The 13,116-nt window shown below is 41.4% G+C and overlaps 1 protein-coding gene across 1 annotated transcript in view; it reads left to right on the top strand.

Moving 5' to 3' along the window:
• PATL1 (PAT1 homolog 1, processing body mRNA decay factor) overlaps positions 1-13,116 on the top strand; it is a 119,443-nt gene that overhangs the window by 71,780 nt on the left and 34,547 nt on the right. Inside the window, exons 12-16 of the mRNA XM_073597032.1 lie at positions 1,272-1,369; positions 1,452-1,511; positions 2,568-2,716; positions 9,537-9,696; positions 9,789-9,929. Of these exons, the coding sequence (XP_073453133.1) occupies positions 1,272-1,369; positions 1,452-1,511; positions 2,568-2,716; positions 9,537-9,696; positions 9,789-9,929 (608 nt within the window). The remainder of the gene's footprint in view (positions 1-1,271; positions 1,370-1,451; positions 1,512-2,567; positions 2,717-9,536; positions 9,697-9,788; positions 9,930-13,116) is intronic.

Here is a 13,116-nt window from a genome sequence, read left to right on the forward strand (position 1 = left end):
TGGGCAGTGCATCACCAAGCCTCCATGGCTCAAATCTGCAAGGCCGCAACTTGGTCTTAAATCCATACATTCACCAGATTCTATCAGGTGGATGTAAAAAGACATAAAGATGTCGCCTTTGGGCGCAGTGTACTGCAAGTAGCAGTATAAGTCCTCTGATCTCATGATGCCCTAATTCTGTTGTGTCTCCCTCCCCTCAGTTGGCATCTTTCTGGGACATCCCACATAGTAATTACTATGGCTCTGCGTCCTGTGATGTACGATTAAAGAGAATAGGATTTTTATAACTTCATGTTTAGGGTGTGCCAGTGTCCAGCACCTGAAATTTTACTATAACCCACATAGTAATTACTATGGCTCTGTGTCCCGTGATGTACTTCAAAAGAAAAGGATTTTACAGGTAAGGTGTTATATAAATCCTATTGTACCTGCTTCCACATAATGAAACATCCAGGTTGGACCAATTTTTGGATTGTAGAGAGTATGAGGTACTTTGTACTTCATGCTTCTGATTCAGAAATTTTTATTAGGAAATTTTGAGAATACTCCTGCAATATAGCGGCCAGAAGTCTGTTTACATGTGTCAAGCTGACTCACAGCTTTCTAGTGGAAAGCCATACACCCTCTATACATGCAAACAAAAAAGGGGTACAGATACCTCAATTTTGATTGTCTACCAGGTGGTTAAATGATTTCCTAGGTCTGGCATCAGTGGTGTGTGATTCTTACTGCCTCTGTAATCTGCAACACACTTTATATTAGAGGAGAATACAATTTTTTTTTTTCTAGCCATCTTTGGATACCATTAGGCCCCTTTCACATGATCGGACCGTTCAGGTCCGCCTGTCAGTTTTGACGGCGGACCTGAACGGGCGCTCCATGTTAGTCTATGGAGCGTCGGATGTCAGCGGAGACATGTCCGCTGACATCCGACCCGGTCCAATCCGCTGAAGAGCAGACGGATGGCCCTACGTCCAGGTCCATCGCTATCGGAACGGGGGAGATCTGACGAAAACGGACACGCTGTCCGTTTTCGTCCGATCCCTCCATAGGCGGCAGCGGCACCTGACAAGCCCCTCCCCGCTCAGTGAGCAGAGAGGGACCTGTCATCCGCCGGCTCAGCGGAGATCAACGGACAGATCTCCCGCTGAGCCGGCGGACCGAGGCGGGCTCCGTAGAAACGGAGTCCGCCTCATGTGAAAGGGGCCTTAGTTGTCACTGGTTTCTGTTGTTGGTGTATGCCTGCTTTTAACTTTCCTTTTCACCAACAGTACAGTTTGAAGGATCTCTTGGAAAGCTGACTGTCTCTAGCGTGAACAACCCTCGGAAGATGATTGATGCCGTGGCTACACATCGTTCCGATGAAGAGGTAATTGCACCAACCTGGCTAAGACTGTGTGGCTTATGTGTCTGTATCTTGGCTTCTGAAACCTCTTCCACTCACTTTACAGGAAACCCGGGAGAAACAAGTGAGAGACAAGAGACGGCAGACCCTAGTGGTAATTGAGAAGGTAAATCTTCTTAATTCATCGTTGATACTGACCTATTTGCCATAAATTCTAATATGTCCAGCTCTATGATCACACACTGTACATTTAAAACATGTATGACCGTGTGCGGCCAGGCAGTTGTTAGAGCAGCTGTCAGTAATTAGTGACCTCTGACATTTGACACAAGCCAAGGTATCAGATGCATTTAAATATAGCTAAGTAATGGAGCATATTTTTCATAAGTAAGCCTGCAAAGTAAAAATAACTTAAAACTAAATGTTCAGATTCATGCAGAAATAGAAAAGTTGTTCTCTTGAAAGAGTCTACATTTAGTAGTTAGATGGCTATCTCTGTATGTATTTGCACTTACTGATTTCCCAAGTGACCAGCAGCAGTTTGAATGTGTACGGACTGGCCAATCCATAGCTTAAGAAGGAAATAAGCAATGGAGTGCCACACCAATATGTTGGTCTGAAGAACTAGTTTTTTGATAAAAAGTTAAAGTGGAAGCTGTATAATTATCTGGCATGTTTAGGGGGTTAAGAGGTACCCCCTTCATAATGGCTAGTAGTGGCAGCCTATGGGGGGCTAGCTTTGTCATGCATGGGCAAATCCTTTAAGGGGAGATTTAAGGTGCTAGTGGCTGGTTGGGTTCTTTGCTAATAATGCTGTACATTAGTTTACATCACTCTTTTTCCCTAAGTTGATCAATAGCAGTGGCCAGTATTAGATGGAGCCTCCAATGTTGTAGTCTAACATGTTATGTCTAGGATTTATATGTATAGATCTAAAAAAAATGATTCCAATTGATTTTTTCTTAATGTGACTTTTAGGCATTTTGAAAATGCTGTGTGTTCTCTCTATAGTAACAAAACTGAAACCATATACCTTTTGTAAGTCAGAAGAAGCATTTGTACTCATTTGGCAGACTAGAGTCCCTCCTCATAAAAAGGTTATATAGAATCCAAAGTTTTTTTTTTTGTGAAGCTACAGGATTAGATTTCATCAGCAAGGGGTGCTGCAAATGTCTGACTATCCATAATGTGATGGTTTAGATAATTTGTGTGTATGTTGCAGGCTTTCTCTGTCTTGTTGGCGTTGGAAGACTTTGAGCGGCGGTTTTCACTGTGCTGTGAAGACGAGGAGAGAGAGGCCCTGACCGAGGAACGCAGGCACAAGCTGCAGCAGCTCTGTGACATCTTGAGGGGAAAGGAAGGAATTGAGCGGTGAGACCAGCTAGGAATTTATTAGTAACAAAACAACCATAATTGTATATACAGAAGGTAAAATAAGTATTGAACACATCACCATTTTTCTAGGTAAATGTATTTCTAAAGGTGCTATTGATATTAAATTTTCACCACATGTCGGTAACAACCCATGTAATCCATACATACAAAGACACTAAAACATGTTCAGAAATTAAGTTATGTGTAATAAAATGGAACGACACAGGGGAAAAGTATTGAACACATGATGAAAGGGAGTTGCTGAAATTCATTTACGACTTTGTACAAAATCCTTTGTTGGTAATGACAGCTTCATGACGCCTCGGGTATGATTTTGGCCCATTCTTCCACACAAAAACAGCCTTTAAATCTTGAAGGTTCTGTGGGTCTCTTCTATGAACTTTGATCTTTTAGTTCTTGCCAAAGAGTTTCTATTGGATTCAAGTCCAGGTACAGAAATTGGCTGGGCCATTCTAGCAGCTTTACTTTCTTTCTTTGAAACCAATTGAGAGTTTCCTTGGTTCTGTCTTTGGGATCATTGTCTTGCTGAAATGTCCACCCTCGTTTCATCTTCATCATCTTGGTAGATGGCAGCAGATTTTTATTAAGAATGTCTTAGTACATTTTTTTATTCATCCTTCCTTCAATGATATGAAGTTTGCCAGTGCCGTATGCTAAATAACAGCCCCACACTATGATGTTCCCACCTCCAAACTTCACTGTTGGTATTGTAGTGTTTTTGGGGTGACGTGCAGTGCCATTTGACCTCCAAACATGGTGTGTATTATGGCATCAGTGGAGTTCAATTTTGTTCTCATCTGACCAGACTATATTCTCCCAGTATTTCACAGGCTTGTCTAAATGTTGTTCAGCAAACTTTAAACGAGCTTCATCAAGCTTTTTCTTCAGCAATGTCTTGCGTGGTAAGCGTGCATACAGGCCATGGCGGCTGAGTGCATTACTTATTGCTTTCTTTGAAACAATTGTACCTGCTAATTCTAGGTCTTTCTGAAGCTCTCCACAAGTGGTTCTTGGCTCTTGGACAACTCTTCTGATAATTATTTTCACTCCATGGTCGTGGCCGATTTACTAATTTGTTTCTTTAGATTTATGTTTAACTCAGAGGACAACCAAACTCAGGTGTCTCCGATATCTAATTTATTATCTTGGATATCCGATTTGGACGGTGAAACTGGTTAAATCTCCAAAGGGTAAGGCCAATTTAGGGCCAATATTTCCCATATGGTAATACCGGATAGGTATTGAGGGGTAGTTGAGATTCCTCCTTTTACCCCGCCCCCCCTTTTTTTTTTCTCGTGGCCGATTTATGGTGAAATGATGATCTTTCCACTTATGGATTATGGCCCCAAAAGTGCTCACTGGAACATTCAGTAATCCTTCTGTAACCAATGCCATCAGTATGTTTTGCAACAATGAGGTTGTGAAGGCCTTGAGAGAGCTTTTTGCTTTTACCCATCATGAGATGTTTCTTGTGTGACACCTTGGTAATAAGACCATCAGTTGAGACTGAACCAGCTGACATTAATTTGTACTGACAAGGGGCAGGATTGCTTTCTAATTACTGATGGATTTCAGCTCGTGTCTTGGTTTCCATGCCTTTAGGCAACTCCCTTTTTCTTCATGTGTTCAATACTTTTTTCCCTGTGTCATTCCATTTTATTATGAATAACTTAATTTCTGAACTTATTTGTTTTGGTTTCTTTGTATGTATAGATTGCATGGGTTGTTACTGACATATGGTAAAAATTTCATGTCAATAGCACCTTTAGAAATATATTTACCTAGAAAAATGGTGACGTGTTCAATACTTATTACCAGCGTTATATCTTGGGTTTAATCTGTAATGGTGTTTTTTCTGCTTGGGACTTATCTTCCATTTTTATCATTCTGTTTCCTCCATTACAAGCTCACCTCAATGCTGCTGTAAATGTAGAATACGACCACCATGTATGTCCCCAGTTCATTCACAAGAAGATTTATGGGTAATAAAGGCAAGGTTTGTTAGGATGTCTAAGTCCTATATCTTCCCCTTAATTTAAAGTAAACCTACTCTTTCCACAAGAAAATGCAACAGGGTCACTTTTTTAAATCCTCCCTACCCCACCACTTACTCACTTTTTCCTTGCCCCTCCACTCAGTCGACTTTTATGTAAGCTACCAACTGCTCAAGTTATAGCTTAACCACTTCCCTTAACCACTTGAGGTCCGGGCCATAGCCGAATGACGGCTACAGCGCGGACCTCAATTTCCGGGAGAAATTCATGGGACGTCCTCCCCTGTGCACGCGCACCCTGCAGGGCGCGCGGTGTGATCACCGAGTCACGGAGACTTGGATGATCACAGATCCGTGTAAGGGGCCGGTCCCGGCCCCTTACCATGTGATCAGCTGTCAGCCAATGACAGCTGATCACATGATGTAAACAAAAGCTCGGTGATCGGTTTAGTTTTCTCCTCACGCTAACAGCGTGAGGAGGAAAAAAAAGCCGATCACCGGCTTATGTCAAAGGGTCATCGGTCCTGAAGAGGAAGGAGGCACATATGCCTCATCTGTGCCTGCTGTCATTGCCACCTGCCAGTGCCCACAAGTGCCACCTATCAATGCCCACAAGTGCCACTTATCAATGCCCACCAGTGGTGCCAATCGGTGCCACCTAGCAGTGCTGCCATCAATCAGTGCCCATCACTGCCACCTATCGGTGCCCATCAGTGCTGCCTCATCAGCGTACATCAATGAAGGAGAAAAGTTACCTGTTTGCAAAATTTTATAACAAAAAATAAAACATTTTTTTTAAATTCTGTCTTTTTCAATTTTTTTAACAAAAACTAAAAACCGCAGAGGTGATCAAACAACATCAATAACATCAAAAGAAAGCTCTATTTGTGGGAAAAAAATGATAAAAATGTCATTTGGGTACAGTGTTGTATGACCGCGCAATTGTCATTCAAAGTGCGACAGCGCCAAAAGCTGAAAATTGGTCTGGACAGGAGGGGGGTTTAAGTGCCCAGTAAGCAAGTGGTTAAGGGTAACTTTTTTAATATTTACCCATATAAAATCTGCATTTTGGGCTATAAAACGACTTAAAGTGTAAGTAAACCCTCTATCATTTTCAGCCAAGGAAGCTGCCATCTTTGCCTCTGTTTAATCTACAACTGCCATGATGCTGCACATGTGATCAGTTATGACACCGGCCATTGGATGGTTTGACAGTTTGGTTGAGACCAGAACCAATGGGAGTGTTACATTTCCGGTGCGTGTTCTATGGATGGGTTTACATCTGCTTTAAAACCCTTGAACATTATATATTTTCTGAACACATGGATCCTGTAGAAAAAAAATTGTAGTTGCAATTTTTTTCATGTTGCACGATATTTGTTCAACTGTATATTAAATATGTTTTCATTAGAAAAATGCACTAAAATGAATCTTGGTGCACACAAACAATTGAATTCTCTCATGGAGTGAGAGGAAAAAACAGAAAACTGAGGCAATCCCTGGTTGTCACTCAGGGCAATAGAACTAGTGTCTCCATTGGAAGATTTCCCATTTATTACGGTTTCACTTTCAGTGATAACAGAAAACATGACAAATAGGGTTAACTTCTCAAATGGGGAAGCAGACAGCCATAAAAACCTAACTGCTCTTCTAATTCCTCTCTATTGTATCCACAACCCTTTATAATTTCATATACAGTACTTGGAACTTTAAAGGCTTTGTACTAGAGGTAACAACACATTTTATGTAAGTAAAAGCAATAGGACTATGTGAAAACCTAACATCCTAAACCTGGATGCTTGTATATTCCATGTAGATAGAATTTGGGATAATTATGTAGATGATTTGTGATGATTATGTACACAAACTTTTTTACTGATTAATACAGTAATAAAATATTTTGTTTATATAAAGTGTGTTACCTCTAGTACGAAGCCTTTAGAGTCATGGGTATTGTATATGGAATAATTTTATTCCTTAAGAGTTGTCTAGAAAATAGGGAATGTGGCACCGTACGTTGATATTGGGTCTTGGTTTGTACGAGAGGGAAAAAAACAACTTTTAGCTATACTTTACCTTTGGGAACATGTTACATGTTCCACCTGTTTTTAGGGTGGAGCTTGTAACATGATGAAGAAAAGGGTAGTGGCACTTCCAGCATACAATAGTTATATTAATGAAATTCCATTAAAAATCATGACCTGCAGCCAGCTCAAAAAGTTCAGCAAACGCGTTTCACACACCTGTGCTTAGTCATTGAGCAATGACTAAGCACAGGTGTGTGAAACATGTTTGAACTTTTTGAGCTGGCTGCAGGTCATGTCATGATTTTTAATGGAATTTCATTAATATAACTATTTTATGCCGGAAGTGCCACCACACTTTTCTAAATCATTTGGTATCTTTTGGCTCTGGACCAAGGCTGGCTTGCTTTATAGTAGTTGAGACCTTATTATTTGCCTGAAACGAAACAATCCCTTTGTTTCACTATGTGGAGCATGTAACATGTTCTCGCTCCTGCAGCCTCCTCCTGTTCACCCCCTTCCCAGGAATCCTCTCCCCGCACCTGTTGTCACAATTTGAATAGAGCATGGCTGTGCGGACAGACAGCCACATCCACACGGCCACTTCACTCATTCATAGTTTTGTGAATGAATGCCTACAAGTTTCATCGGCCTTTGCGGCTGACGGCTTGTAGTTCTCAGTGAACTGCGAGGGCCCTTATAGTTCATTGGGCTTCCTGTCATTCAGTAACTGCCTGCCAATATGAGGTGCGGGTAGACGGCTACACTGACCGTTTGCAGTAGCCATACATTGCACATGATTTGCTGATCTCAGGTGCAATGTTTTAGTCTCCCAAGAAAAAAAAAAATGAATTGCACATTTTTATTTTTTAACCTGCAAAAATGTGCATTTATTTTTTTTTATCACAATTTTCATTTTATTGCTATCACAAGGGGCTTAGTAGCCCCTCTTTGAAATAGCATTAGGCAGGTGACCGGTATTATGTATAAAGAGATCAGAGGTCTATTAGACCCTTAATGTCTCCCTTGCACATTTGTTTTGTTGCCCTGGATTTAATGTAAAGCCTTGACTTACAAGCACATAGCTATTAGGAGTCAGAACCTTTTTGTCTTTTCCAGCAAGCCCTCCAGCCTGCCTGGGACCTTCTGTGAAGATTTTGATTTTCTGAACATGGAATCACATATGCTACCTCCCTTTCACAAACTTTGCATCCCAAGTGCCAATCGCTAGGGCCCCTTAACAATGCAGAGGCAGTTAATGATGTTGCCAAAATCTTTCTAATGTACAAGTGCATCTCATAAAGTTAGAATATCATCAAAAAGTTTTTCAGTAATGCAATTCAAAAATTGACTTATATATCTTATATAGATGCGTTACACACAGAATGATATATTTCAAGCATTTCTTTCTTTTTGAATTGTGATATTATGGCTTACAGCTACTGAAAACCCCAAATTCGGTATCTCAGAAAATTAGAATATTACATAAAACCAATAAAAAAGGTCTTTAATACAGAAATGTTGGCTTACTGAAAAGTATGTACAGTATAGTATGAGCTCAATACTTGGTCGGGGCCAAATGCATGATCATTAAACCAAGTTTTGGTACTTTTGGCAGTGTGGGCAGGTGCCAAGTCCTGCTGGAAAATGAAATTGGCATCACTATAAAGCCTGGTCAGCAGAGGGAAGCATGAAGTGCTCTAGAATTTCCTGGTAGAGGGCTGCGCTGACTTTGTGCTTGATAAAACGCAGTGGACCAACACCAGCAGATGAGAAGCCCCCCCCCCCCCCCCAAATCATCACTGACAGTGGTAACTTTTGCATCTCATTTGTAAATCAAAGTCCCAGAGTCTGCAGCAAGAGTGGAGAGGCACAAAATCAAAGTTGCATGAGGTCCAGTGTGAAGTTTCCACAGTCTGTGATGATTTGGGGAGCGGTGTTGGTCCACTGTGTTTTATCAAGTCCAAAGTCAGCCCAGCCCTCTTACAGGAAGTTCTAGAGCACTTCATGCTTCCCACGGTTGCTCAGTTTAATGTAAATGCTGAGTTCATTTTCCAGCAGAACTTGGCACCTGCCCACACTGCCAAAAGTACCAATATTTGGTTTAATGATCATGGTAACACTGTGCTTGATTAACCAGCAAACTCGCCTGACCTAAACCCAAATCTGCAGGGTATTGTCGAGAGGAAGATGAGACACCAGACCCAACAATGACAAACAGCTATCAAAGCAACCTGGGCTTCCATAACACCTCAGCAGTGCCACAGGCTGATAGCCTCCATGCCACGCCGCATTGATGCAGTAATTCATGCAAAAGGAGCCCTGACCAAGTGCTGAGTGCATACTATACTGTACATTGACATACTTTTCAGTAAGCCAACATATCTGTATTAAAAGTCCTTTTTTTTTTTTTATTGGTCTTATGTAATATTCAAATTCTCTGAGATACTGAATGTTGGGTTTTCGCTAGCTGTAAGCCATAATCCTCAAAATCAAAAGAACGAAAGGCTTGAAATACCGGTATATCACTCTGTGTGTAATGAATCTATATAACATGAGTTTCACTTTTTGAATTTAATTACTGAAATAAATAAACTTTTTGATCTAATTTTATGAGATGCACCTGTATATGGTTGCCATAAAGGGGATTTGTTTTATTGGCAAGAAAGTTTCCCTAAAAAAAAAGAAGAAAAAAAAGCATTTTAGTATTTGTCATGGAGGTTTTAGAAACTGTCAAGCCCTTCAAGCTGACTGACAGTTGGTTTCCTTTTGCCCACAGAGCAGCCGAGGAGCAGTTTGTCCAGATCATGTGCATTAGGAAGGGGAAGCGCCTGGTTGCTCGGATCATCCGCTTTTTGCCACTTCAGCTAAGTGAAGCTTTACTGTCCACCACTGCTCAGAGTTTGCCTTTCCTTATCAAGAAGGATTATCAAGACCAGGTAATAAATGCACTACACTTAGGAAAAATCTGAATCTGCTTATTTTCTCTCCCTGCAGGGGATACTCACTAAACTTTCTTTCATCCCTGCAGATACTTCCCTACCTGGTCAACCCCTGTGCCCATGTGATTAGCCAACTGTCTGCTGCTGCTCTCACTTTCCTGTTACAGAGTGTCTGTGGTTCTGGTATCTCTGCCCCCCAGCAACAGTTGTCGTCCGTCTTACAAAACAAGGTGAGTGCCTGAGCTTGTGGGTACAGGGTAGGTCATTTTAAAGTCCATCTCAGGGCAAAAAAAAACCACATTTCCCACCACCCATCCCCTCCCAACTGTTTACTAATTTTGTTTTCTCATATATTGAGGGACTTTAGAAGCCTTAAAGCCAGAACTTTAGCCACAGAGATTCATCTAAATTCTTAGGACAAAAAAGTTACCTCTTGTAACAGGATAAAGTTTACAGGGTCTCTGTTTACTCTACTCTATAATTTAGAGCTGCACGATTCTGGCTAAAATGAGGAACATAATTTTTTTGCTTACAATAAAGGTTACGATTCTCACGGCGTAACATCTTTCACCTTATACAAAAAAATGGGCTAACTTTACTGTTTAGTATTTTTTAAAATTTATTAAAGTGTATTTTTTCCAAAAAAAAAATTGCGTTTGAAAGACCGCTTCGCAAATAGTGTGACATAAAATATTGCAAGAACCTCCATTTTATTCTCCAGGGTCTCTGCTAAAAAAAATAATATATAATTTTTGGAGGTTCTCAGTCATTTTCTAGCAAAAAATACCAATTTCAACTAGTAAGCAACAAGTGTTAGAAAAAGGTTTGGTCTTTAAATGGTTAAACTGACCTCCTTTACAGACCACATTCATTCCTTTGATCTAAAAGAACTAAATGATACTTTTATAGTTATCTCCCAGCTCTAACAATGTTATGATAAACTTGGCAGGCTGCCTGGGTTTTTTATTTTTCTTTGACAGCTGTCACCTGTCAGCAGAGAATGGCTCTGCACTAAATCGAGGGAATGCTGTATTAATATCGTGAGGGCGGGTTGAAGCAAAATCACCATTTTTTAAACGATTAATCATGCACTGTTACTATAATCCATTCGTTTTCCAGATACTGCTATCAGCGCCAAACTTCCAGCTGCGACAGTGAAGCAAAGCTGCTGTTTACCCACCCTTCTCCCCTTGTTCACAAAATGCCTTTATTTCAGGTCACAGGATACAAGGTGTTACATAAATGGGCAAGGGGAGAGGAGGCGAGGAAAATCACAAGATCTGGCACTGGAAAAGCTCATCCTTCAATGGAAGTGAAGGAGAGTCCTTTGCTCCCAGCCCCTCCTCAGTTCATCATGTCCAACAATCCTGTGTCACAGCACAGATTAGCGGATCTCAAGGCAGCCCTAACCGATCTTCTGGCTCAAGGTGTCATTGGTTCCTGTGACAGGTGTTTTACTACAACCTGTTCAGTTTCCACACCCAAAAGGGGGTGGGGGGGGGTTGCCTCATCTTGCATCTCTAAAACACTGAATGTCTTTGTTGAAGCACAAAAATGTTGTTATGTAATCTACTAGGTCTGTCATCATCTTCCTTCACCAGGGAGTCTTCCCTAGCCTCTGTGGACATAAAAGACTTGTGCATACATGTCCCCATATTTCCAGAGTTTTCCTGCACTTTGTTGTGGGTCCCCTTCACTTTCAGTTCTCAACACTGCTGTGCTATAAAGGCATCCCCATTGTTGGGATACATATATGAACTAATGTTGAGGGAGCAGCACCGCCTTGACTGTCCAAACATTACAAGGATTCATATAGATACTAAAATGACATAAATCCATGTTGGAACTGACTTGTCACTTGGAGTTTCTGGGTCTAGTCCTGGACACAACTCAGGCCAGCGTTCTTTCCCAAGAAAAGCTTCACACTCTCCTATACCAGACTTTTGCTCTTCATTCCAGGAGTCTTCCCTCTTCTGCAGGAGAGTCCTGGGTCTGGTGGTAGCCTCCTTCGAGACAGTCCCATGTGCCCAGATTTACTCCAGACCCCAATTGCACAGCATTATGTGTTTATTGCACAAATCATTCTAGTCTCTGGACAGGCTGATTTGTCTGGTGCTGAGGACCAGGTTGCCCCTGACTTAGGAGTCCAGCTCTTGAGTCGGAAGTCCTTCTTCCCTATCTTTTGGAAGATCCTTACGACAGATGTTAGCCTATCAGGCTTATGAGAAGTTTTAGACATCTTGTTACAGGGACGTCGGAGGAATCTTGGTTTCCTTAACGTTCTGGAGTTTAGGGTGGTTTGGCTGTCCTTGCACTACTAGACTGTCTGGCTAAAGAGTCATGCAATGCAGATTCAGTCAGGCAACACCACGGCGGTCTGCCTGATCTTCTGTTTACATCTCAGGCATGGAAAATTGGCAGGCAGACTTCTTCAGCTGGCAGCATCTGGACTTGGAGTGGTAACTACACCGAGAGGTGTACCAAGATCTGTGTCACAGATGGGGGACTCTGGATGTGGACCTGCTGGCCTCCGGGCTCAACTACACACTGAACAGGTTTGACTCCTGGTAAAGTGCTCATCTACTGCAGGGGTGTCCAAACTTTTTTCAAAAGAGGTCAGATTTGATGAAGTGAACATGTGAGGGCCGACCATTTTGCCTGACATTCTTTGAACCCTTAAAAGTAAATGCATATTAACTATTTTATGCAAAGTTTATTGCAAACGGCATACTTTTCATTTTGTCAAATGGATGACAAATCTAAACAGGTGTTAAATCGCTCTGCCTTTTATATCTGAAGGCCAGATGAAAGAAAAATCCAGAAAGCTGAAATATGTCAGGAACATTGTAAAGTGCATTATGTATTTGTAATAAAGGTTGTCTGTCAACTTTTTAAGTTAAAAAATGAACAGGAACATAACACCAAGCATACATGTTGCGTCCAAATATATTATTTATAACTGATTTAGACCAACTGACATTAACTGAGATTTTACAATGTATTCATCTTAATTGGAAAAAAAAACTTGTCTGCACTAATGTGAAGGGTGAAACTGAGATCTGGACTGCAGCACATAGGCTAGGTCTGATTCAAAGGCAGTGGTTTTGATGCGCAAAATGTCACGCAGGTGAGAGTCACTTAGTCTTGTCCTCATGCGGTTCTTGTTAAAGTTCATAGCAGAGAATGTCTTCTCACACATATTTGTTGAGCCAAACAAGCTGAGCATTTTCTTAGGCAATGTTCGAATCTCTTGAAACCGGCTCTTATCCAGTTGGCAGTAAAAGTTCACAAGAGAGAGCTGTTGGTGACGACTGCGTAACTTGCTTTCACAATGCAGCTCAATGAGCTCGAGCTGCAGCTGATCTGGAGCATCATCTGGGTCAACAGAGAATGGAGAGGAGAAAAGGCTGATCTCCT

The sequence above is a fragment of the Aquarana catesbeiana genome, linkage group LG08 (genome assembly GCF_042186555.1).
Source record: "Aquarana catesbeiana isolate 2022-GZ linkage group LG08, ASM4218655v1, whole genome shotgun sequence".
Classification (NCBI taxonomy): domain Eukaryota; kingdom Metazoa; phylum Chordata; class Amphibia; order Anura; family Ranidae; genus Aquarana; species Aquarana catesbeiana.